We start from the raw sequence: 25,990 nt of genomic DNA on the forward strand, positions 1-25,990 counted from the left end.
AGTTTCTACTGGCAGTGATCAGTATGTATTAAGGGTGGTTTATGCTAACTTGTAGTCGACAGTTTTAAGAATTTTCTAACATGAATAAGCTATGCCAAAGTGATCATGTACCCCAAGAAGAGCTGTCAGTGCTGTCCCCTCTTTCACAAAAGTACCTTTCCACAGGGAGTTTTTCCTAAACAGATTTAGCATATTTTATAATTTTGTAAGTAGGTTTAATAGAAATGAAATATATTTAGAAATTCACTAAAATTAAGAACACTGATGAAAAATCTTGCAGACAACAAATTAAATGTATCATCATACTAAATAAATTAACAAAAATATTAATAGTGCATAAATTATTAATTACGAACACAAGAATTAGATTAGAATCAAAATCAGAATTTTATTGTCTCATAACATACATGTTAAATTATTGATTTAGTTTACAGGATACATGTCAAGCTTATAACTATAATAGGCTGTACTTGGAATACAATATTTACTAGAACTATAAAATATCTAAATATATATACTATTCATTTTTATCCTCTTCAAATGCTCAGATCATCATTAAAAAATTCATCTACAGAGTAACAGCATTTTTGTGCTATATAATTTTCTTTTTACTGAATCAGTTTCAATATTTTGCAGATTTGTATTTTTTAACATATTGTATATTTTTATTCCCATATATTGTAGGGGCTGCATGAAAAGATTGAGTCTATGTGTAGGAAACGTGAAACTTTCTCTGCTTATAGTTTCATATCTGTGCCAGAAGTTATTTGAAGCAAACAGTTCTGGATTATTATTTGTGAAAAGAATTATTTCATATAAATACAGTGAGGGAACACTTAGTATGTTTAGGCCTCTGAACAGTGGCAGACAAGTTTCTCTTGACTTTGTACTACACATTTTCCTTATATTTTTTTTCTGTAAAGTTAACATTCTTGCCAAATTGCTAGCATTTTGCAAAAGACGATGCTGTATCTCACTACTGCCTGAGAGTAGCTATGGAGCACTACCTTTTTTGTGTCTATGGCAGTTGCACTGGCTAAAATTGACATATCAAATGCCAGGCTGTTCAGTTTATTTTTTAAATAGTCAATGTGTGAGGACCACAACAGATTTCTGTGTAGCTGCATTCCTAAGAATTTAACATATTCTGCTCCGTTTAGTTCCAGACTTCCACGCATAATTTGAATACCATTTGTTTTAAATTGTTTGTCTTAAACTGCATAAGGTGTGTTTTTGAAATATTTAGTTTTAGGCCATTTAGATGGAGCCACACATCTAGATCTTCTAGAGTTTTATGACATTTTCGGAAATATCTTCTGCATATTTCTTTCCTATCAGTACTGATGTGTCATCAGCAAATAAAACTAAATGATGATAATTGTAATCAAGATATATATAATCAAGAGTTCACAAAATATCTCCTTCCAAGAATTTTTTTTTTACTATAATTTTACTTTTTATTTCCTTTCTTTGAGCAAAGCAAACTTATTGATTATGTCATGGAAGTCAAGTTTAGCAGCTGTGTCATATTCCATAACAACAGCTGAATTTAATAGTCTGTTGTCATCCATGCTTAACCTTACAAAGATTTTCATAATCCTTAATTTGCTGAAACTGTGTGCACCAGATGCTACAATCACTAATATTGTCATAAATATCTATAAAAAATTTTCAACTGTTTGAATAAACATTTCTTAGCCTACAGTTTAAAAATAATTCTTCAAAAAATCAGAATGGGGAATTATGTCAATGCTCTTCATCAGCTCTTACTCCTCTAACTTGAAAGCAGCTATTTCATTAACTATCTCCACTGTATAAACAAACATCTCTGCTACATTTTTCAAGAGTCCACCTCCATAACTGAGAGGTCAGCACAGATGGCTGCCACGTGAAGGACCCAGGTTCAGTTGCCACTAGTGCCAAGGATTTTTCCTTTGTGGGAGAATTAGTATGGGGTGCACTCAGCATCATGATGCCCGCTGAGGAGCTGCTTGAATGAGTAGTAGGGCTCCACATGGGAAGTCTGTAAAATGGCTGGGGGAGATGTGTGCTGACCACATGCCCCTCCATACTGCACCCACATAATGCCAGAAGGCAGAAGTGGCATGGCAGCCAGCAGACATCCCTTGGACCTTCACACCCTGAGCAAGAATTCATTTAAATAGTTTTCAAGATATGATACCGAACTTTCATTTAAGACATTTCTTACCAGGAAATTTAACTCAGGTTAAACTGAATATGGATGTCAAAAACACATCTTATATTCTTCCATGTATTTTATGTTTTTGGAATCTCCTGCTTGTGCACAGTTATGATGGTTTGTGCTGCAGGTTTACTGCTAGCACATCTCCAGTGTAGTCTGGCAATGATGAAAGAAGCCCACTAAATATCGGCACTTTTCACCTGCAACAGCACTGCCCACCTCACTATGATACACTCAGATATGCACATACAAATGACATGTACATATTAACATGTCTGGCTGACACAGTGTAACAAATTCTCTACTGAAATTTGATACAAGAACTATTTATTTTAAAAATTTTGCTAAGTGATTAACAAAGAAACTTAAAACTTTCAATACTTTAGTGTGTGTAAGTTTTTCATTCATGTTGGAATATCACCAGATGCTTGAGCAATGCAGCCAATGACCATAATTTATCAGCTATAAGGCTTATTCTTGGATACTTTTATAATTACACAGGTGCACCACATCAAGTAAAACTTGAGAGCAGTAAAAGTATTGGTTGGAGAGTCAAGTAAATTACATATCCTCACAATTATTTCTGCTTGCTTTCTCCACCACTGTCTCTCACACCAGTTCACAGTTAGCAGGCATCAACAAAAATTGCAAGCCTTCAGTTAAAGACCAACAAAAATTGGAAGCCTTCAGTCAAAGAGCATGTTTGCTTCATCATCTACTTGCCAACCACTGAGAAGAATTTATTGCATAAAAGGTGCAGTGTTCTTTTCTTAACAGACAGCCATGCAGAAACTTGGAGAGTACTTTACAAGATAATAACAAAAATTTCCATGCAATGGGAATAGTAAAACTGAGTGCAAGTATGAAAAATGTTACCGATGTACACCTCTGGGAAAAAAATGAAAGATGAAAATGAATATGTTATGTGCATAGCTGGTGCCAATGATATCACAAGAAACAAGGAACAAAGTTGCTTAGCAAGCCTGAAAAAGTTCTTAGAAGACAGTAAATCCTAAAATACAATATTTACAATGCTACCTCACAGGTATGACCTAGTATACAATTTGCGCAGTGAACAAGGAGGTGTGAAAAATCAATTTTACAATGAAAGAGATGTGTGCTTCATTTGTAAAATGTATAATAATGAATATAGGAAAACTGGACAAATGCCTACATACAAAACATGGGATGTTACTAAAATTTAAAGGCAAAAAACTTTTATGTGACAATATCAGCAAAATTATTACAGAAAAGATCACTTAAACAAAATTCTTAATCACAAAAGTAATAGGAATGCTTTTTTTTTTTTAGAGTAAAACATAGGAAATTAGCCCTTACATACGATACCAGAATGTTCAGTGTATAACAAATAGAACAGACCACTTGGGCATACCAAGCGAGGTGGTGCAGTGGTTAGCACACTGGACTCGCATTCGGGAGGACGACGGTTCAATCCCGTCTCCAGCCATCCTGATTTAGGTTTTCCGTGATTTCCCTAAATCGTTTCAGGCAAATGCCGGGATGGTTCCTTTGAAAGGGCACGGCCGATTTCCTTCCCAATCCTTCCTTAAACCAAGCTTGTGCTCCATCTCTAATGACCTCGTTGTCGACGGGACGTTAAACACTAACCACCACCACCACCACCACTTGGGCATATACCTACATGAAACCAAACCACATTTCTTCATTGTGAGTGAATTGAGTTGCACGGAAGAGGAAGCATATAGATATAGGGATGTGGGAATGTGATGGGTTACTATCCCAAAATCAAACACTTCCACTTTATATTTTGATACAGATGTATATTTAAGTACAAGCATCTATATGTTTATATACAACAAGTCACATTAACAGACTGAATCATCTCAAACTTTTCATCCAAAGAACTCACAAACAGAGAGAGAGTCCTCGGTCGTTGGTCGATGTTTATACTGACGCCACGCAGATGCAGCCAAGAGGGGACAAAACCTTTGGCAATTGTCTCGGCCATGATGTTCGGCAAAGGTAGTGCTTCCACCCATCAGGAGAAGTGATGAATAGATGACAGGACGTATCTAAATCCTTCTGATGGCAGAAGGGGGCTGATGAGATTGATATGGATGTGCCTGAAACATCCTGGAGGATTGTGAAATTTACCCAGCGGGGGAACCGTATAGCGGCTGACTTTGTTGCGCTGGCAAGGGATACAGTTGTGAGCGAACGTCTGGCAGTCTCTTTTGATATCTTTTGAGATAAAGTGCTTGGTAATGAACCGGGTAGAGGCCCAAATGCGTAAGACCCCAGTTGATGAATTGCACCAGACCTCATTGGTGACGCCAGGGAATCGTGCCTTGGTGAACACGAGCGAGGTGGTCGGGTCTGCAAGGAGTGTTTGGGTGCCCTTGTCTGTTGCCTGAAGAGCAGCTAGATTAGACAAATCGATTCTGTTTGACACTGTATTGATGTGTAAGAAAAAATCGGCAGTGATATCACCCATGCCCTTGTAGCGGACGTCTATCGTAAACTGAGACACCAAGGCGAAATGGTGGAAACAACGAGGAGGTGGGTCCTCCAGAGGATTTCGGAAGGCATCGACAAGTGGTTTGTGGTTTGTGAGGATATAGGTCATGTGTCCTCCAATATTGCAGTGGAAATGTTTAACAGCCTCGTATATGGCCAGGAGCTCCTTGTCGAAGGCAGAGTATTTCTTATGTGCAGCAGACAGTTTTTTAGAGAATAAGTGCAGGGGTGAGATGTTTCCACTGGAGCATTTTTGAAGGACAGCTTCCACTGCTCTGTCACTAGTGTCCGAGGCAATGAATAGTTCGGCCGAGGGGTCCGGGTGGGCAAGAGTCACAGCCTGGGCCAGGAAAACTTTTAGCTCTTCGAAGGCTTTGAGCATGGGGTCAGTCCAATGGATGAGTCGGACAGTGCATCCATGAGAAGAGCTTGTACTGCATGAGGGGAAGCGATGGTGGTAGTAGTTGATGGTACCAAAGAATCAGCACAATTCTTTCTCAATCAAAGGCAGTGACATAGATGAGATGGCCTGCGCATGAGCTTTTGGAGGTTGTATACCATCGGCAGATACTGTGTAGCCGAGGAAGGTTACAGACATCTGCCGTAACTGTAACTTATCTTTGTTGACTTCTACACCATTCAACTCTAAGGTCTTCAGTACTGTAGATAAGTGACACTCGTGCTCCTCGGCTGTCTTACTGAAAACAAGTTTTGCAGGTATACAAAACACTATAAATTGTTGCCATGTCTGGGCAGCATTTGGAACTGGAACAAATCTAGCAGTGTGATAATTGCAGTCTTACATATATCCTCCAATGCCACAGGTACCTGGTGGTAGGCAGGTTTACAGTCAATTACACTAAAGATGGAAGCACCCGACAACATGTGGGTGAAGTCGTTGATGTTTGACACAGTGTAATTGTGTGTTATGGTCCTCATGTTTAAATGCCTGTAGTCCTTACACACGTGAAATCAGCCATCATGTTTGGTAGTGAGGTGCATAGGTGATGACCAATTGCTATCTGATTCCTGTAATATACTTGCAGCTAACAGATCATTAATTTGCTGTCATGCCATATGTAATTTAATAGGGTTGAGGCATCTGACTTTATGCAGGATAGGAGGGCCATGAGTAGTGACTCTCTTATGCACTGTCCCATCTGTGATGGAGAATACTGAATGCTGCACATGAGGGGGTTCCTGGTTAACAAATGTGTCCATCGTGTGGGGAGTATGCCCATGGGTCGAAATGTGAACACTGAAGCCAGTAGCAAATCACAGTGCAAAAGCGACATCTTTGGCTTGCTCGCGTGATGTGCATGAATGCCGGGAGACCAGTAGTGAGCACAGTGAGAGGAGAGCAGGAATGCATGGTGAACATCAACTGTCACTAGTGTGCACAGAAACCGGCCCGGGTGCGAGAAGTGCTGGGTGAGTGTGAGAAACAGAGGCTGAGTCACGTGGATGGTGCACGGGAGAGGGGGATTGTTTAACAACTCATGGCATGTCAGTCTGCACGGAGGAAGTAGGCGTTTCGTATGTGTGAGGGTGGCATTGGCGATCGAGCTCACTGACCGGCGTACACAACACAGGGCGAGACAGGCATAGTGTGGGTGGTGTGCCTGCCACAGAAACCAGTTCACCACATACAAAATGTTTCATAGGACTGATCTGAGAAGTGACTGGGCTGGAATTGGCAGAAGAAACTTGTCCTGTCACTGGTGTCATGGCTTGCAGGTTCTGCAGCTGAATGCAGGCAGAGGCGAGCTCGCTGGAGGTGAGAAAAATGCGGCATTGGAGCTTGTCATTCTCCCGACGGATTTTCATCACAGACTTGCACTAAGACAGTAAAATGTTCATACTCCTCAGAATTTCACCCACGAGGGCATAACACTCCTGCAACAAACTATTCGCTGTGGGAACACTTGAGTGAAAAAGCAAAAGGCGAGCACACTGTATGTGTGTGTGTGCATTGGGTGGTGCAGCAATGTGCCCCAAACGATGTTCGGAAACCGTTTGTGGTGTGACAAGAAATCCATCCCTACAATTGGCTCATCCATGTCAGCTACATAAAAAGTCCAGAGAAACACAAGGATTATGACATGTGAACTTTAACTTTGACTGAGCCCAAAGTTTTAGGGTCGAGGCGTTGACTGCTCAGAGGAGCAAAGTCAAAGGCAAAGCCGTCAGTGGAGCCATCGATGTAGGGATTATAGATATGTCTGCACCCTTGCCAACTAAAAAAACTGAGTTTTGAGGAAATGTCTGTTACGTACAATCAGCCGTTGGGAAAAATGGGGGAATGTATGGAGTGCAGCATAGGGGAACACTTGTCTGATCCCCCACAGGGTTTGGTGTCTACTGTGCCCTGTGGATGGTGTTTGGGTCCTGGCAATGCAATCTACACTTCTGTGCTGCATCGCCAACGACCTTGTGGTACCAGCAGGGTGAGCTGGATGTGGCATTGGCTGAGACATAGCAAGAGGGCGTGGCTTGCTGTCGTCGATTGCTTTGGGTAGGTATACTGGCACATATGGGGTGTGCGCAATCCGGGAACATTCAGAGAATGGGGATTGTGAGCATAGGCCACCAGGCATCGTGGAGGATGGAGCAATCTACATCTACATCTACATCCATATTCCACAAGCCACCTGACGGTGTGCATGATTAATTTTATTTGGTCATTCCATTTTAAATCACTCCTAATGCCTACTCCCAGATAATTTATGGAATTGACTGCTTCCAGTTGCTGACCTGCAATACTGTAGCTAAATGATAAAGAATCTTTATTTCTATGTATTTGCAGCACATTACACTTGTCTACATTGAGCCTTTACAAATGTCTGCTTGTGTCTGTGTATGTGCGGATGGATATGTGTGTGTGTGCGCGAGTGTATACCCCTTCTTTCCCCCTAAGGTAAGTCTTTCCGCTCCCGGGATTGGAATGACTCCTTACCCTCTCCCTTAAAACCCACATCTTTTCGTCTTTCCCTCTCCTTCCCCCTTTCCTGATGAGGCAACCGTTGGTTGCGAAAGCTTGAATTTCATGTGTATGTTTGTGTTTGTTTGTGTGTCTATCGACCTGCCAGCACTTTCGTTCGGTAAGTCACATCATCTGTGTACTTCGGAAGACTTCTCTCCATTGAGAATGACATGCTGCATTCTGTTATCTAGGAACTCTTCAATCCAATCACATAGTTGGTCTGATAGTCCATATGCTCTTACTTTGTTCATTAAAGGACTGTGAGGAACTGTATCAAATGCCTTGTGGAAGTCAAGAAACGCCACATCTACCTGGGAACCAGTGTCAATGGCCCTCTGAGTCTCGTGGACGAACAGTGTGAGCTGGGTTTCACACCATCATCTTTTTCGAAACCCATGCTGATTCCTGCAGAGTAGATTTCTAGTCTCCAGAAAAGTCATTATACTCTAACATAATATGTGTTCCAAAATTCTACAACTGATCAACGTTAGATGACCTGTGCCCTTTTCCAGTCTTTCAGAACGCTACGCTCTTCTAGAAACCTACAGTACACCACTGCAAGAAAGGGGGCAAGTTCCTTCATATACTCTGTGTGAAATCGAACTGATATCCCATCAGGTTCAGTAGCCTTTCCTCTTCTGAGCGATTGTAATTGTTTTTCTATCCCTCTGTCATCTATTTCAGTATCTACCATTTTGTCATCTGTGCGACACTCTAGAGAAGGAACTGCAGTGCAGTCTTCCTCTGTGAAACAGCTTTGGAAAAAGACATTTAGTATTTCAGCCTTTAGTCTGTCATCCTTTGTTTCAGTACCATTTTGGTCACAGTGTGTCTGGACATTTTTTTTTTTTTTTTTTTTTTTTTTTTTTTTTTTTTTTTTTTTTTTTTTTTTTTTTTGATCCACCTACCGCTTTGACGTAAGACCAAAATTTCTTAGGATTTTCTGACAAGTCAGTACATAGAACGCTACATTCGAATTGATTAAATGCCCCTCGCATAGCCCTCCTCACATTACATTTCACTTTGTGTAATTTTTGTTTGTCTGCAAGGCTTTGGCTATGTTTTCGTTTGCTGTGAAGTTCCCTTTGCTTCCATAGCAGTTTTCTAACTCAGTTGTTGTACCACGGTGGCTCTTTCCCATCTCTTACAATCTTGCTTGGCACATACTCATCTAATGCACATTGTCTACGGATCCTCAACACTATCTGTACTTGAGATAAAACTATTGTGTTGAGCCGTCAAGCACTCTGAACTCTGCTTTTTGTCACTTTTGCTAAACAGAAAAATCTTCCTACCTTTTTGAAGATTTCTATTTACAGCTGAAATCACCGATGCAGTAACTGCTTTATAAACGCTGATTCCCTGTTCTGCGGTAACTGCTTCAAATAGTTGAGGTCTGTTTGTCACCAGAAGCTCTAATATGTTATTGCCATGAATCAGTTCTCTGTTTAACTGCTCAAGGTAGTTTTCAGATAATGCACTTAAAAAATTTCACTGGATTCTTCGTCCCTGCCACCTGTTATAAACATTTGAGTGTGCCAGTCTATATCTGGTAAATTAAAATCTCCACCCAAAACTATAACATGGTTGGGAAATCTACTCGAAATAATTTCCAAATTTTCCTTCAGGTGTTCTGCCACAACAGCTGCTGAGCCAAGGTGCCTATAGAGACATCCATTTACCATGTTTGAGCCTGCTTTAACCGTGACCTTCACCCAAATTATTTCACATTTCGGATCTCCGTCAATTTCCTTCGATACTATTGCACTTTTTATTGCTATAAACACGCCTCCCACTTCACTGTGCAGCCCGTCTCTAAGGTATACATTCCAATCTGAGTTTAGAATTTTATTACTGTTTACATCTGGTTTCAGCCAACTTTCTGTCCCTATTACTATGTGGGCATTGTGAGTGTTTATTAATGAGAGCAGTTCTCAGACCTCTCTATAGACGCTCCTGCAGTTTACTATTACCACATTAATATTGTCATTCCCTGTTGCGTTTTGCCTACTGCTACCTTGTCACATCTCAAGAGGCATCTTGTCGGGCCTAGGGAGGGAATTCTCTAACCTAAAAAACCCACATGTGCACTCCACATGCAATCTGCTACACTTGTAGCTGCTTCCTGCGTTTCTCCACCTGATACCGGAGGTCGAGAAATTTGCGTCCGAGATCTCCACAGAATTGTCTGAGCCTCTGGTTTAAGCCTTCCACTCGGCTCCAAACCACAGAACCGAGATCAGTTCTGGGAGTGACACTACAAATAGTTAGCTCTGATTCCACCCCATGAGCAAGGCTTTCCACCTTCACCAACTCCACCAACTGCCTGTATGAACTGAGGATGACCTCTGAACCCAGACGGCAGGAGTCATTGGTGTGGACATGAGCAACAATTTCCAGTCGGGTGCACCCAGTGCTCTCGATCGCTGCTGGCAGGGCCTCCTCCACATCTCGGATGAGACCCCTGGCAAGCAGGAGGTGTGTGTGTGTGTGGGTGGGGTGGGGGGGGGGGGGGGGCAGGCGAGGTGCTTGATAATTGTCTTCTTGGCAAAGTCATACTTTGGAGCTGGTGGCGGAGAGAGGAGCAGGTCACAGATCACGTCTGAGTAGTCATGGAGGTGTGTCATAAGACACAGAAACCTGGAGTTGTCATTGGCAATGTGATGTCGCTCAAAAATGTGCACTACTAAAGCAAACCACGACACAGGGTTGTCTTATGACAGCAATGGTACCTTTGGTAGACATCCAGGGGGAGGAGATGGAGGAGACTTAGGAACCTCTGGAAACACTGAATTGTCTTTGTGGCCGCAAAATCCCATTCTGGCCAGGGAACCGTAGTATGGCAGTCTGGTGCAGCAGGCAAGGGTGTTCCTGTGGAGAAATTGGGTATAACGGCGGAGGGGGGTATACATCCAAAAACACATTTGTCACAACTGCCACACGTGTGTGATCACTGAGCAGACCTGTTGCGGCAGGGAAGGCCATCGTGGCAGGCATGGTCAGTGCTGTGGGACAAATGGGTGGAAGGGCGGCAGGAGTTGGGGTCCCCCAAACTGAAATGTAAGCCAGGGACTTGCATTGCAATATACAGCTTTGGCAAAAACACTGAAGGCTGTCATGCCAGGCACAGCCGGCGCTGTGGAAACAGCAAGCAGGTTTACGGCAGGAACTGGAACCCTGCATGCGGGTGCGGGTGGTAGAGGGGGGGGGGGGGGGGGGCGGATTGTGAATGTGTGTGACATGAATTAAAGTCCATGACACATGGTGGTGCGAAGTTTGTTGTGCGGTGATGTAAGTCGCCGGATGGGTGTGGGTGTATGCCTCCATCGGTTGCGCAACACTGGCAGCAGGTGCTGGCCTGTAAACCGAGCTCACACTATTATGGTCAACTGCCTGCAAAGAAGTCCTGGGAAATGTCCATGGTGCAGTATTAGTGATGATATGTCCTTGCCTAATATTCATGGGAGTCATAACTGGAGTGGCAGACAGCTGATTGAAACATGTCACAAGTTGCGGTAATGGTGGTGTTGCACACGGCACCACAGTTACAGTTGCAGGAACAATCTGAGAATGAATGTTCAGCTGTGGAGGCAACCTAACCTGTGCATTTGGATTACAATCGCAATGAGTCCACTGTTCTGGCTGTATTTTTTTGAACATCTCACATGACATAGGTGTAGTACATGGATCATAGTCTGCAAGAGAAAATCCAGTCATGAGAGACATGATGAATACATCCAGAGAGTTGGTTAGAGCTTCCGTTGTGCGGAAAATTCATGGTGGTGAACAATCACTTTTAGCACAACGAACCAGTGCAGGAGACATGGAATGTACTCGAAATTTGTAATGGGGTCACCACTGTGCAAATGTGATGGGTCACTACCCCGAAAAAAAACACTTCCACTTCATATTTCAATACAGATGTATATTTAAGTACAAGCATCTACATATGTATACAGGGTGTTACAAAAAGTTACAGGCAAACTTTCAGGAAACATTCCTCACACACAAAGAAAGAAAATATGTTATGTGCACATGTGTCCAGAAACGCTTACTTTCCATGTTAGAGCTTATTTTATTACTTCTCTTCAAATCACATTAATCATGGAATGGAAACACACAGCAACAGAACGTACCAGTGTGACTTCAAACACTTTGTTACAGGAAATGCTCAAAATGTCCTCCGTCGCATGGAATCCCTGATGCCCTGATGCAGCCCTGGAGAATGGCGTATTGTATCACAGCCATCCACAATACGAGCACGAAGAGTCTCTACATTTGGAACCGGGGTTGCGTAGACAAGAGCTTTCAAATGCCCCCATAAATGAAAGTCAAGAGGGTTGAGGTCAGGAGAGCGTGGAGGCCATGGAATTGGTCTGCCTCTACCAATCCATCGGTCACCGAATCTGTTGTTGAGAAGCATCTGAACACTTCGACTGAAATGTGCAGGAGCTCCATTGTGCATGAACCACATGTTGTGTCGTACTTGTAAAGGTACATGTTCTAGCAGCACAGGTAGAGTATCCCGTCTGAAATCATGATAACGTGCTCCATTGAGCATATGTGGAAGAACATACTGACGAAACTAAAATGAGCTCAAACATGGAAATTAAGCGTTTCTAGACACATGTCCACATAACATCTTTTCTTTATTTGTGTGTGAGGAATGTTTCCTGAAAGTTTGCCCGTACCTTTTTGTAACACCCTGTATACAAAAGGTCACATTAACAGACTGAATCATCTCAAACTTTTTGTCCAAAGAACTTGCGATTGGAGAGAGAGTCCTCATTTACAGGTCAATGTTTATATCAAAGCCACAGGGTAAATAATTACAAACTCATAAACTTGTTCTGTAGAAAGACATATAAAGGTGGTGGGGTAAGAATTTATATCAGAAATGATATATGAAAATATGAAATATATGAAAAAGTCAAATAGATTGATGATATGAGTACTGAAATGACACTGGAGGTTGAAGCAATAGGTTTAAAACTAGGGTGCAATAGCCCAATAATAGCAACTCTGTAAAGGCCATCTGGAAGCAGCATCAAAGAATTTTTTAACTGTCTGGAGGGCTTGTTGGGAAATGCATCAGTATATAAAAATGTGCTGTTTGTTGGAGACATCAACACATACTCAATAAATAATACCCTTAATGATTTGTGCTATAATTATAACCACATACACTAACAACTTACAAGGATTACTACAGATACATAGATATGCACTGATCACATTCTCACAAATGTAACAAAGGAGAATGTAGTCATAACCACCTTAGAAAGCTACATATCCAATCACAGAACCTTTACTATCGAAATTGGTTTATGGAACGTAGGCATAATTAAATTGATACACTTATAGACAAACGAAAGTGTAATAATAACAAACTTAAGGGGCATTATGGAATAAAAAATGGAGCTCAGTATGCAATGCAAATGATGTGAATGAAAAATGGGAAAATAAACTATTCAATAAAACTTTAAATAAAACAGTCCTTTAGTAAAAGAAGTAAACAAAGGTATAAATCACAAAGATTAGAATTACCATCCAAAAATCACTGAACTGAGAGAGAGATGAAAGACTGTTATATAGTGTTTAGAGATACCAAATTACAATACTTTTAACAAAATACAAACTCGCCAGAAAAAATACAGAAATTATTTGACTTCTGTTAAAGATCTGTTGCACACTGGAATATTATAGCAGGCTATCACTACAAATTTGTTAAAACTCTTTTCTGGTGGCACCAGACGTCAAGCCATGTGAGTCAAAGACTGCCTAACTGCAAGCTTGGGGAAAATACTGAGCAGGCTGAGGTGAACATGGAAGTGATTGTGACTTGCGGGTCCAGCCGAGTGCCTCAATTCACAAGCGAAGCACAATGACATTATAGCAACAGATCGATATAATACTGGTGACAGAGCTGAGTGACACAAGAAAGCCCAGTTATAAGACAACAGTAACTATACAGCCACTGAATCTACAAAAAATGGCATGTGAAAGATGAAATTACAAAAGTCTGAAGTCACTAGGAGAGCTGATCACACAAGAAATCTAGTATACATGATGTTACTGCTATCCGCACCACAGCAAATTGGACAGAAAGTACCAGTATAAATACTATACAACTCTCAGTTGCAGCAGTCCTGTGATACAGTCAGTTGACCCTCTGCATGTCTTATGGTTTACAATCATCTATGGAGTTTCAAATCTCACTGGGGAGACTCTACCACTGCAAACTGCAGTGCCAACTGCTGAGTCATCACTGATTTGGTGCAGAGATCGCATCCAGTCTGTTGGCCTACTGGAGGCTTGACCAACAGGGCCAGGAAGTTGTATACCATCTGCCACTGTGAGGGAGAATCAATGCTGCTGCTCATCCCATTCTTGCAGCCAAGGACACTGCCAGCCTCTGGAGGCCACGGGTTGGACTCCATGCGATTCAGTACTTCCAGCTGGGCTAGATGGCGAGTCTCCTGGTGCATGTCCTCAATAACAGCACTTCAGAGATTGGCCCACAGAGGCTGCTGTCCACTGCTGTCCAGTGAGGACCATGTCTGTCAGTGCCTGGGGGCCACTGACTAAGCTGTGTCATCAATGGCCACCACACAAGCCTTCTGTGATGCAGCAGAACTGCTGAAGAGGCATGCTCACTTCTGCTGACTGGGTCTGCACTTGCTGCCCTGATGGAGCTACCATTGCCTGAGGAAGACATTCCTGTACTTATGATTAATAAATGTTCTGTTATGAATAACATTTTTTGATGCTGTCAAGGATGAACAGATCCTTCTCACCACATACTGCTCAGTTCAATCATGACAACTGTGGGGATCTGGGTCTGTATCCCTATATTCAAAATCAGAAGTGGCTGACACCACTATATCTGGGGTCTGCAAGTGACTGCCAATGGTGGAGACATCTGTGCTTGGTACCACACCCATATGTCTACAACAGCTGCTTCTGATATCTTCTGTGCAGCTCTGCTGTAAGGTCAGCAACTATGTATTGCAGTTTGCTATGATGCAGTATGGTGAGTGACTGATATTTGTCAGCCTTCTTCTTGTGTCTTCAGTAGTGACCATGTTGAGCTGTAAGGATCTCCTCAATAGATTAAAAGTGTCATTTGTTAGGCCACAAGACATGGTGATAAATAAGGTTTCACTCAATAAGTCTACATCTACATACATACTCTGCAAACCACCATATAGTGCATGGTGGAGAGTACAGTCTACCACTGCTAGTCATTTCCTTTTCTGTTCCACTTGCGATTGGAATGAGGGAAAAACAACTGTCTCTATACTTTCGTACGAGCCCTGATTTCTGTTATATTATTGTTGTGGTCCTTTTTTGTGAGATGTATGTTGGATTCAGTAGAATTTTTCTGCTACCTGTCCCAAATGCCAGTTCTCTAAACCATTGACCTTCCTTACAACCAATCTCACATGCTCATTCCATTTCATATCATTCCATATCACACTGTGTGTCCTCCTGCTTACCTGGTTGGTAACATGCTTGCCTGCCATGCACCCGAGCCCAGGTTCGATTCCCGGCTGCGTTGGAGATTTTCTGCTCCTGTGGACTGGGTGTTGTGTTGTCATCATCATCATTTCATCCTCATCACAGGCACGCAAGTTGCATGTGGCGTTGAATGTAATAAGGCTTGCACTTAGCAGCCAAACTTCCCCGAGATGCCATACGCTCATTTCCATTTCACACTGTGTATCTTATCTCCCAATACCTGCTATGCAGCAGAGTATGATGTTATAGCTTGCATCTGCCAGTACCCTGTGGCACAGAAATCTAACCAACATACTGTATACACTCGGACAATCCACACCCTCGAGTAATCCACGCATCCTAATTTTGAGGGAAGGAAAAACATTTTTTCTTGATTTATTTTGGTTTATTTACAAAAAAAATTGTTCTAACATAATGATGTGTTCATAATTACATATCGTAATTGGTTTCAAGAAACGTATCATAATCTTCATATGCTGTTGTACAGGTTGATAAATCATTAAAATGCAACCGATTCAGTGGCGTGCAACTGGCTGGCCATTAGCCAGTCAGCCAGCCAGGGAACATTATCCCTGCCAGCAGGGACTCTAGGTCTACCTACAGTAAAAAAATAAATGCAAATTACCGTGATTAAGAATTTAATGTTAATATGTGCAATAAAATATGTTAGTCAATACATATGTTTCCTTACCACTCTATTCATCATCACTTTCATCATCACCACAAGCGGGAGAATAATTGTTGTCGTTGCCATCTTCCCACAGAGCGTCGTTCTCTGTTCCATCCAGCGAACTTGTGATACCGCATTTTTTTAAGGATTTTTCCACCAGTGGTTGCAGAATGAGGTCCCATGCACTTTTAACCCACTCATAAATTTGAGACAAATTGGGCCATTTGATTTTTCCACTTGATGTGAACTTGTGTTTTTTCATCAACCATACACTGTGTATATCGCTTTTCAAGTGCAGCTTTGAATGGCTGATTTGTACACACATCTAGTTCTTGTAGGATGGATGTTAGGCCTCATGAGATAATGACCAAGTTAGTTTTCCCTTTTTGTAATTTTTCTCATACTTCCTTAGTTGTATGTCTGCACAAGCTGTCCAGGACCAACACATTATGTAAATTTAGTAACATACCAGGGCAACATTGACAAACATGCATCACCCAGCCAACCACAAGGTCATTCTCCATCCACCTTTTCAGATTTTCTCTCACTAATATGCCTTTCATTGATATTTTTGGAATAGTTTTCCTTTTAAATATCATGTAAGATGGTAGTTTTTGTCCATCGCCAGTTACACACAACATCACTTTACACCTTTGTTTCTCACTGCTGCCAGTTCATACCATGATGCTGGATTCTCCTTTCCTGTTTACGGCGTTGTCGAGCAGCATCTCAAAATAGACTGGCGTTTGATCCGTGGTGCCAATTTATGATAATATCTAGGACTGTTCCATTGCAGTTTTGTCACATAATGATGAAAATGCACTATTTTTTCCTCATAATCACCTGGAAGCTATTGAGCAATGGTAGTTTTCCTCAAGAGTCATAATCCATTTTGGTTGAAAAATCTTGGTAGCCAGCCCCAGCTAGCTTTGAAACTGGTAATGCCTAGTTCTTTGGCTAAAGCCAATGCTTTAAGTTGGTACATTTCACTTGTCACCGTGCATCCATATTGTCGCTTCTCATCTACATAATTGCAAAGCCTTTTTTTGAGGTCCAGATACTTCGCTTTTTGGCCACAAAATGCTCGCTGATTACTGTTGGTTTCTTGACGCCACATTTTGTATTTTCCCCAGTCACAAATACAACTTTTGCTCACTTCGTACTTTCTTCCCACTGCAAAGTTTCCATTGTCCTTGGCTTCTTCAATAGCTTTCAGTTTTTCCTTAGCTGTGTATGAGCAATAACGAGAACTTGTAGCCCTAATTAACAAGCTTGAAGATGCTGTTAATACTTCACTTCTAATGTGCTACTGACCTGTCACAGACTGAGGCCACAACAATGCAATAGTATAATGAGATTTATTGTTGGAGGCAGAGCAGTACCAACCTTGTTTCGAATAATCTGTGACCTTAGTTTTTTTCCTTAAATTCAGGAAAAAACATGCACATATTATTCAAGAAAATAATTACATTTTATATAAATAAGAGAAACTTCAATAACTCATCATACAGCTGAGGCAGTCAATCATCAATAAACATATAAAAGGGACTGAGAACATTGCTAACTTTCAGACGTACCCTTCTTCAAAGCTAACAGAATACACATATGCACACATACATACACATATACCTGTATGGCTGCAGTGTCCATCCTAACAACATTGTGCAGCTTGACTGGATGAGAGGTTGAGTAGAAAAAAAGGAGAAAGGAGGGGGGGAGTGGGACTAATTCAGCAGAGGTGAACTTTTTCTGGTCAAAAGGGGAGTTGTGTGCAGTGTATAATGACATAGGGAAGTGAATCAGAGGGGAAGACAGAAGAGAGGAAGATGGATACTATGGAGAAGAGGGGCTGAGTGCAGATGGAGGTGAGTGTAGGATGGAAGCTATTAGAAACTGAGGACAGGAGAGATGTGCGACTAAAGCATGCGTTGCAGTGGGAATTCCTATGTGCATAATTCAGAGAAGCTGGTGTTGGGGAGGAGTCCTGATGACACAGTTTGTGAAGCAGCTACTGAAATTGTTATGCTCAACAGTATTTTCACCATTTGGTGGACATCTCCACCCTCAGCCACAGTTTGGTGGTGGCAGTTCATTTGGATAGACAAGTAGTTGGTTGTTATTCCTACAGAAAATGGTGCATAGAAGTTACAACAGAGCTGGCATATGATATGGCTTCTTTCACAGGTGGCCTGTCCCCTGCAGTAGGACATCCTGGGCAGATGCATCAGATTGGTCTTGTACTTCCCGTTCTTTCAGAAGGGGATGACCCCTGTGTCAAAGGGTTGGGAGCAGGTGTGATATAAGGATACACTCGGACATTTCATAGACTGGAAGGGCAATAAAATACCACTTTTGAAAGGCAGTGTTCTCAGACTTTTCTATGTATATATGTCAGACTCAAAACTTCAGCTTTATAGTGAGTTGTAACCTATACTCGTTCCATTACTTATATTTAATGAAAGGTTTTCCATTAGTACAATTATATTTCATATCCTACAGCAAATTGTCTATTATGAGGACTGACTGAAACTTTTGATAATGATGCCAAATTTCTATGAGAAATACTAATCAAAATAATAACTAGTGTTACTGTAGCTTCTGCCTAATGATTTATTGGTTATCAGTTCCATTAGATCATGTTCAGAAGCTTGTTTACAAATACAATATAAAAACTAAAAACTTTAAATATTACAAAAATATAGCACAAATGTAATAAACTGTTTAATAATTGTTTGGAGAACTGTACCTCATTATCTTGCAAATCAAGTATAGCTAAGTTCTGTCTAATATGAGGGCGTGAAAGGAAGTCCCAGTTTTCTTGTAGACCTAATTTGTTGTGTGCCAGGACTAATACTGATAACTTGGGAAGATCACCAATGAAAACAGGAATTGTAATGAGATTGCAGTTTATTATTTCAAGGTGCACAACATTGAGAAGTCCAGCAAGAGCCTGTGGTAGACAATCCATTTTGATGTCGTAGAGCTGAAAAAAGGCAAATAAACAAGGAAACCTCTTAACTTGGATGAAATTATAGGATGAAATACTGGTGCTTTCTTAAATTAAGAGCAATTTTTAAGACACAGAATGTGACTACGAAGAGTAAATAACATGATACCATTGAACTTTGTAATTTTTATGGCACACTGAATACTCAGCAGATGTTTTGAGGGTGCAGGTGGTCACTGTTTACTACTACACATAATTTTTCATCTCGGAATTTATCACACATTCTCAGGTGAGCTGTCTTTACCAGCTCTTCTGAAGATGTCTGGTAGGTACTCAGATGAAATATAAGTATTTTAGGTGGTAGTAAATGATGACCAGCTGCACTCATGAAGCATGAACAAATGATACCACACAGTAATCAGTTTCAAATTATCACATGTACCAGTTGTCAATCTTGGTGTACTCTTCATAGAAATAAAGCAAATTATCCTTCCCATCACCCACAAGTACAAAGTTTCATAAAAAAATACATCAGACACCTCTTACACGAATTCCAGTTCCATTTGTATCTCAGAACATCAAATGTGACACTTAAGTATACTTACAACTAATGAGAAACCCTTCCCTTTAAGAAAATAACGAAAATTTGAAGTGAACTTTTGACACTAGTAGTATAGTACATACCTGAAGCACTGTCAGGTCTTGAGGTAAATCTCTAATATTTTCTATCTCTCTTGGAATGTCAGGTGGATTTACACATTGTGAAGGACCAACTTGTTTACATAGCTGCCTCACAAGAGATTCAAAACGTTCAAGAACAAGTGTGCTGTTATGTATTCTGAGTTCATGAGGAGGCTCCCTCAGTGCTATAGTAAGATTGTCTTTAAACAGTCCACCTACTGATACATGCAGCACATTCTCTGCTGAAATCTACAGAAAAAAATAATAATAATGGATTAATCTTTCATTGAAAACCTGACATCAGTACTCACATAAAACAGTAAAAATTAACATTTACATTTAATGCCATGTTTCTGCATGTCCAGGAAATTCATTCATTTGAAAAGGATATGACTTAAGGCATTTAATGAAAATAGAAGAGTGCATGATCAACAACAATTTTTCTGTTAATATTATGATGCTGATAGAGATAAGTAGAATCATTGGACACATCAAAAAATGACAAAACATGCCAAGCATAGCAGAAACACTAAAGAACACATCATTACTTTCATACTTTTTGAACTGAATTTCTTCCTGTAGAAATAAAGGGAAAGAAGGTTGGAGTAGGTAGGTGGAAAGAGAAGCAAGGCAATTTATAATAAATGAGTGAAATCAGATCATAAACAAAAGAGAGAGATGTGTGTAAATAGGAATCACAAAGAGAGATAATGGAAAGAGAAAACAGATAAGCACAGGAAAAGTAACAAAATAAAATACCCACTTGTTTGTTTGTCCGAGTGTTGACCACCTGAGATCTATTAAATACTCATCATATAGAAGAATGTACTTTAGGTTTTTGTAAAAGTGGTTTTTATCATTTAGAATTATCTTAAAAGCACTAGAGTTAGTTTATATTTATCTTATTTGTATTCCATGATTAATGTAATTTAAGCACTGCAGATTTATGTCACTTACAATGTCACTTACAGTACCTCAGTTGGGTAGTTTGATCTATTGTTGTTATCTGCTTGTGGTTTCTCAGGCTCTGACTATTTCGGTTAGTACATTTTTCATGATTTTATATAGCTTTTACATAGTAGGCAATGAATAAGGACACTTGCCCTCAGACACAAAGTGAATTGGCTGCTGAGCTAGAATTTGTATTAACCACACTCTATGGGCTTCAGGTTGCTATGTGAAGCTACGGCACCACTGAGGCACCTAGGGTAAATGCAGTGACATCTACTATGTCACTGGGATCCCATGGAAACCTAGAAGCCACTGCTTCTTCTTATCTATAACAACTTACCACATCTCCTCATTCGAGGGTGACTGGTGAACAGTAGTGGGATCACATATCTCTGGGTAGAAGGTGAATGCAGGAACTGGCAGCACAGCTGTCTCTCATGGCCCAGTAGCAATTAAGAGCTGCTGCTCAGTGCTGATGACACATCTGAGCTCTCATGGGATGCCTCATCTATTAGACCAGTTGCCAATTTTCTTCCCAAGACTGGAGATTACACGGGGTGAATATATTTATCATTCAGAGTTCCAACATTAGGCACATAAAGAAACCTCTCAGAAAAATAGAAACGTTGGGAAAGAAGCACATTGTGCACTCAGAATGTTAGTTGGGATGTGTCAACCCAAATGTGGAGGAAGCTTTGCTACTGGCTATTGAAAGCACTGGCTGCAAATCATAGTTCATGCCAGCACAACCAATATTTTCCACCTGGGCTTTGAAAACATACTTGATTCCTTTAGACAGTTGGCTGAACTAATGAAGATGTCTGGTTACACTCATGAGATGAAAGCACAAATCACTTTTGTAACATTGTACCAAGAGCTGATCATAGCCCTCTGCTTCAGAATCAAATTGAACATCTAAACCAGAGTCACAGATGAGTCCGTGACAATCTCAGATGAGTATTTCAAGACCTAAGATCTCAGCTGGGAAATGTATGCTTTGTCTTGATAGGTCAGGCTAGCACTACACAAAGGAAGTGGCTTCTCAGGTAGGAGAGTGAGTGTGGTGGGCATGTGAGACTTTTTGTTGTTGTTAGAAGAACTCTACCATTGGGTCAATTACATGCCATAACTATTGTAAAAGATTAGTTATCAAACAGTGGAACCTCCAGGTTGGAATACCAACAATATTAGGAAAAGGATAGGTTGCTATTCACTGTAAACATGACATGTCGAGCTGTAGAAAGACACAACAAAAGACTGTTACACATCTAGCTTCTGGTCAAAGCCTCCTTCAGAAAGTAAAATGCAAATACATTCATTTACACAATTAAGTACACCTCACACACATATGACCACCATCTCTGGCAGCTCAGAATGCTGATCCAAGCTGCCAGAGATGGCAGTCATCTGTGCGTGACACATGCATGCTTGTGTGAATGAATATGTGTGTGTTTTCTTTTTGGAAGAAGGCTTTTGCTTCAAGCTAAAGATGTAACAGTATTTTTGTTGTGCCAATCTGCAACTCAACGTGTCATATTTATGGTGAGTAGCCATGTATCCTTTTCCTAATATTGAAAAGATTAATTACTTCAATTTTCAAGAACATTTGCCCTTAGAGAAGAAAGCATGTTAATATTGAAACAAATTCATCAGTTCATTTCATGTAACTCTATTTTTTATTTTATTTATTTTTATTTATTTATTGTATTTTTTTGCATGGAGACACCAACTGGTGTCTTTTGCAAACATCATAGCATTTTTTTAAAGTTTAGTACAGTCATATATACATATGTGATTACATATACATGATACAAATGTACCATTGTACCTAATAAGGGACAATATTGGGTGTTACATTGTACCTATTACAAATATTCAGATTTTACACAACTATATATGTATGTATATATACAATAATTTATTTTAGTTTAATATTAATATTCACTTAAAGAATATAAACACTTGTCAATCAAGAAATATTTCAGTTTCACTTTGAATATGTTCCCTTTGTGGCACCTTATAGAGTTCGGTAATCTGTTGTACCATATTTGGCCACTAATGCATGGACTATGGTCTGTTGTTTTTAATTTTGTTCTTTGTCTGTAGTAGCAGTCTTTATTTCTTGTATTATAGGTTGCTTTGTTTTGATGTGTCACAAAAAATATAATTAATTTGTAAAGATACAGTGAGTAGACTGTGAGGTATTTATGATGAACAAAGATTTCCGTGCATGAATCTCTATACCCTAATCCATGGATAATTCTGATTGCTCTTTTCTGTAGGGTTAATATTCTGTTCATATGTATGTCGGCAGCACAACCCCATATCTCTATCCTGTAATTAATCTGTGCAAAAATGGTTACATAAAAAATTGTTTTTAATGTCTGATGTGGGACTACTTTTGTTAACTGGCTGATTAGATGTAATGAACTGCTGATTTTATTGCATAAAAATTTGATATGGTTTACCCATCTTAGATTTTCATCTAGGTGAATACCTAGAAATCTGCAGCCTTCTGTGTCCACTACTTCAATTCCACCTATGTTATTGCTAGAGGTTTGGTGTGAGTTTGTAAGTTTAAATGGCAATAACTGAGATTTACTGATATTAACTTTCAAACTTTGATCTTGGAAATAAGTAGTTATTTGATGTAGTCCCTCAGTTGCTATCAACGTTAACTCATCATTTTCTTTACCAAGAAATAACAGTGAGGTATCGTCTGCATAGGTTACCAATTGGGAGTTGAAAGGTTGCTCTATATCATTTATGTACATTAGGAAAAGGAAAGGGCCCGAAATTGAGCCCTCGGGTACACCTTGTGTGACTGTCTCATATTTGGACTGGAAATTAATGATCTGATTATTGATTTTGTAAGTCAGCTTTGTACACTGCTTGCGGTTAAATAAATATGTAGCCAGCAATTGCATGGATGCAGCATTTACATTGTATGACTCAAGTTTACTTAAAAGTAACTCATGGTTTACTGAGTCAAAGGTTTTAGTGAGGTCTAGAAATATGCCAGCTGTTTGCATTCCTTGATCAAGGGCACCATACGTTTTTGAAGAAATTCCATAATTGCTGTGATAGTACTATGATCTTTTCGGAATCCGTGTTGTGTCTCTGTTAGGAACTTATTTTTCAAGAAATAGTCACTAAATTGTGTCAGCAGCACAACTTCAAATACTTTGCTGAAGACAGGTATTAATGATATGGGCCTGAAATTTGAAACCTCTTCCTTGGATCCTTTTTTATGCACTGGTTTAACTGTGCTCCATTTCAATACATTTGGAAATGTATGTTCTCTAATACTGCAGTTTACCAGGTGGGTGATTATTTTAACTAATTCCTTATTACATTTTGTAATCACGATACTACTCAAACTATCCCATCCGGATGAGAACTTATTCTTTAGGTTATTTATTATCCTGCCTATTTCTTTTTCACTTACTTGTTTGAATTCAAAAGGTGGCTCTTCAAAGGGGCAGAGCTTTACCTCACTACTCACAATTGTGTTATTAACTGGACCAACAGCTGCAGATATAAAGTATTTATTGAAAACATTGCAGACTTCATTAGGATCTTTAATTGTGTTTCCTTCATGTCTTATATTTACAATTTCAGTTTCTGGCTTCGGTGTGGCTTTGCAAAATTGATTTACAATTCTCCATGAGGTCTTGGCTATATTGTCTGATTGAGCTATTTCACTGCTGTATATCTGTTTTCTTAGATTTGAAAGCTCTTTCTTAAAGATTTTCTTGGCTTCATTGTACTTGACCTTAAAAACATGCAGGTTTGTTGACTTGTGTAACACATCCATGTCCTGGATGTTTTGCATGAGTTTTATCATATTTGCTGGAAGTATCAGTCTGTTGGTTTTTGCACTTTGGTTATGGGTGAACACTCTTTGTATTTAGAATGAGATTTTCACTCTGCAGCGGAGTGTGCGCTGATATGAAACTTCCTGGCAGATTAAAACTGTGTGCCCGACCGAGAGCTTCTGTAAAGTTTGGAAGGTAGGAGACGAGGTACTGGCAGAAGTAAAGCTGTGAGTACCGGGCATGAGTCGTGCTTCGGTAGCTCAGTTGGTAGAGCACTTGCCCGCGAAAGGCAAAGGTCCCGAGTTCGAGTCTCGGTCGGGCACACAGTTTTAATCTGCCAGGAAGTTTCACTCTTTGTATTTTCTTAACAGGGCAGCATCTGTCAAAGTGTCTTAGCATAGTATCATAGAATTTGGCCCATTTGTTTGACATATTTGTTACATCATTTCTGAATTCGCTATGCTAATTTTACTCTGGCAAGATGGCATTAAAACTCTGAAGGTGAGATAGACGACTTTATTTTATTTCAGTTAGCCCATTGGATACTATTTTTCATTTATACTGTATTTCATGAGCAATTGCTACATTTACAATATGTCACAGTTCTTCTGGATAATCAACTTGTGTGATTAGAGTTGTATCATCTGTGTACAGTACTGCCTGAAAAGGCAAAAATGAGGGTAAGTCATTTATATACACAATGAATATGAATGGACCCAATACTGAGCCCTGTGGAACAGCTTTTGTAATCGGTAATAAGTCTGACCGTTGGTTGTTTATAGTTAGCATCTGCTTTCTGCTGCTTAGGTATGACTCAATAAGGTGAAAAGCATCCTCTCCAACTCCGTAGTATTGGAACCTTTTTATAAGTATACTATGGGAGAAAGTATCAAAGCTTTCCTCAAATCTAGAAGAGTTGCGCAGGTTGTTTCCATAGTCTCAAAATAACAATATGTTTTTGTGATGATATTCTCAATTGTTTTGACAGTGGAAAGATGAGGTCTGAAAATATACTGTGAGGAGCTAAGTAGATTATTTTGGTCGAAGTGATGGTTCATTTGTTAGTGCATACTAATATTCTGTAATTTTTGGTATGATTAGTATGAGTGAGATGGGACAATAGTTATCAGGAGATGTTATATCACCTTTCTTATGGATATGTGTTACAATAGTAATTTTTAGGCAATCTGGGAAGATTCCTTCATGTAGCATTTGATTGATGATTTTGGTTAGCGGCAGTAGAATTTCTGTCTTTATATTTTTTATTGGAATATTTTGAAAGTCCGTAGCAGTTTTCTGATTTTTAGTTGCTAAGTATAGGCAATTGCTTTGCTAACCTGTCTGCAGGATACACAAGTCCATCAGACAGCTTCATTTGCATCTTCAGTGAGTTTTTTTATTTGAGCCAGAACTAGTAAAGCATGCATTTAAGGCATTTGGTTGAATTGGAATGTTGTTGTGTTTAATTTTGGAGGTTTTCTCTGTTTTGATAACTTTCCATGGTGCTTTACACTTATTTGTCAAACTGAATATGTAACTGTCATTGGCTTTCCTCTTGGCTGCTCTAATTCTGATCTATACACACTTCTCACTGCTGTGTAATCTTCCTTCTCAGCTTGATTCTGTTGCAATCTGTCATAGTGCACCATCATTTCCTCCCTAAGTGTGCACGGAAGTGGTGTGTACCAGTTTCTCAATTATCGAGGTATATTACTCC

General features: G+C 39.9%; 1 protein-coding gene and 1 non-coding gene across 2 annotated transcripts in view; one reads left to right on the plus strand and one right to left on the minus strand.

The window, feature by feature from the left end:
* The window catches only part of LOC126471517 (leucine-rich repeat-containing protein 40-like), a 200,125-nt gene that overhangs the window by 111,694 nt on the left and 62,441 nt on the right, over window positions 1-25,990 (minus strand). The window contains exons 2-3 of the mRNA XM_050099737.1: window positions 19,508-19,753; window positions 18,623-18,859 (exon numbers count right to left, since the gene is read on the minus strand). Of these exons, the coding sequence (XP_049955694.1) occupies window positions 18,623-18,844 (222 nt within the window). The 5' untranslated portion in view covers window positions 18,845-18,859; window positions 19,508-19,753. The remainder of the gene's footprint in view (window positions 1-18,622; window positions 18,860-19,507; window positions 19,754-25,990) is intronic.
* On the plus strand, window positions 3,599-3,671 carry Trnaa-cgc (transfer RNA alanine (anticodon CGC)). Its single transcript has one exon. It is a non-coding gene; the product is annotated as a tRNA-Ala (tRNA).

Source organism: Schistocerca serialis, chromosome 3 (assembly GCF_023864345.2).
Source record: "Schistocerca serialis cubense isolate TAMUIC-IGC-003099 chromosome 3, iqSchSeri2.2, whole genome shotgun sequence".
In the NCBI taxonomy this organism is placed as follows: domain Eukaryota; kingdom Metazoa; phylum Arthropoda; class Insecta; order Orthoptera; family Acrididae; genus Schistocerca; species Schistocerca serialis.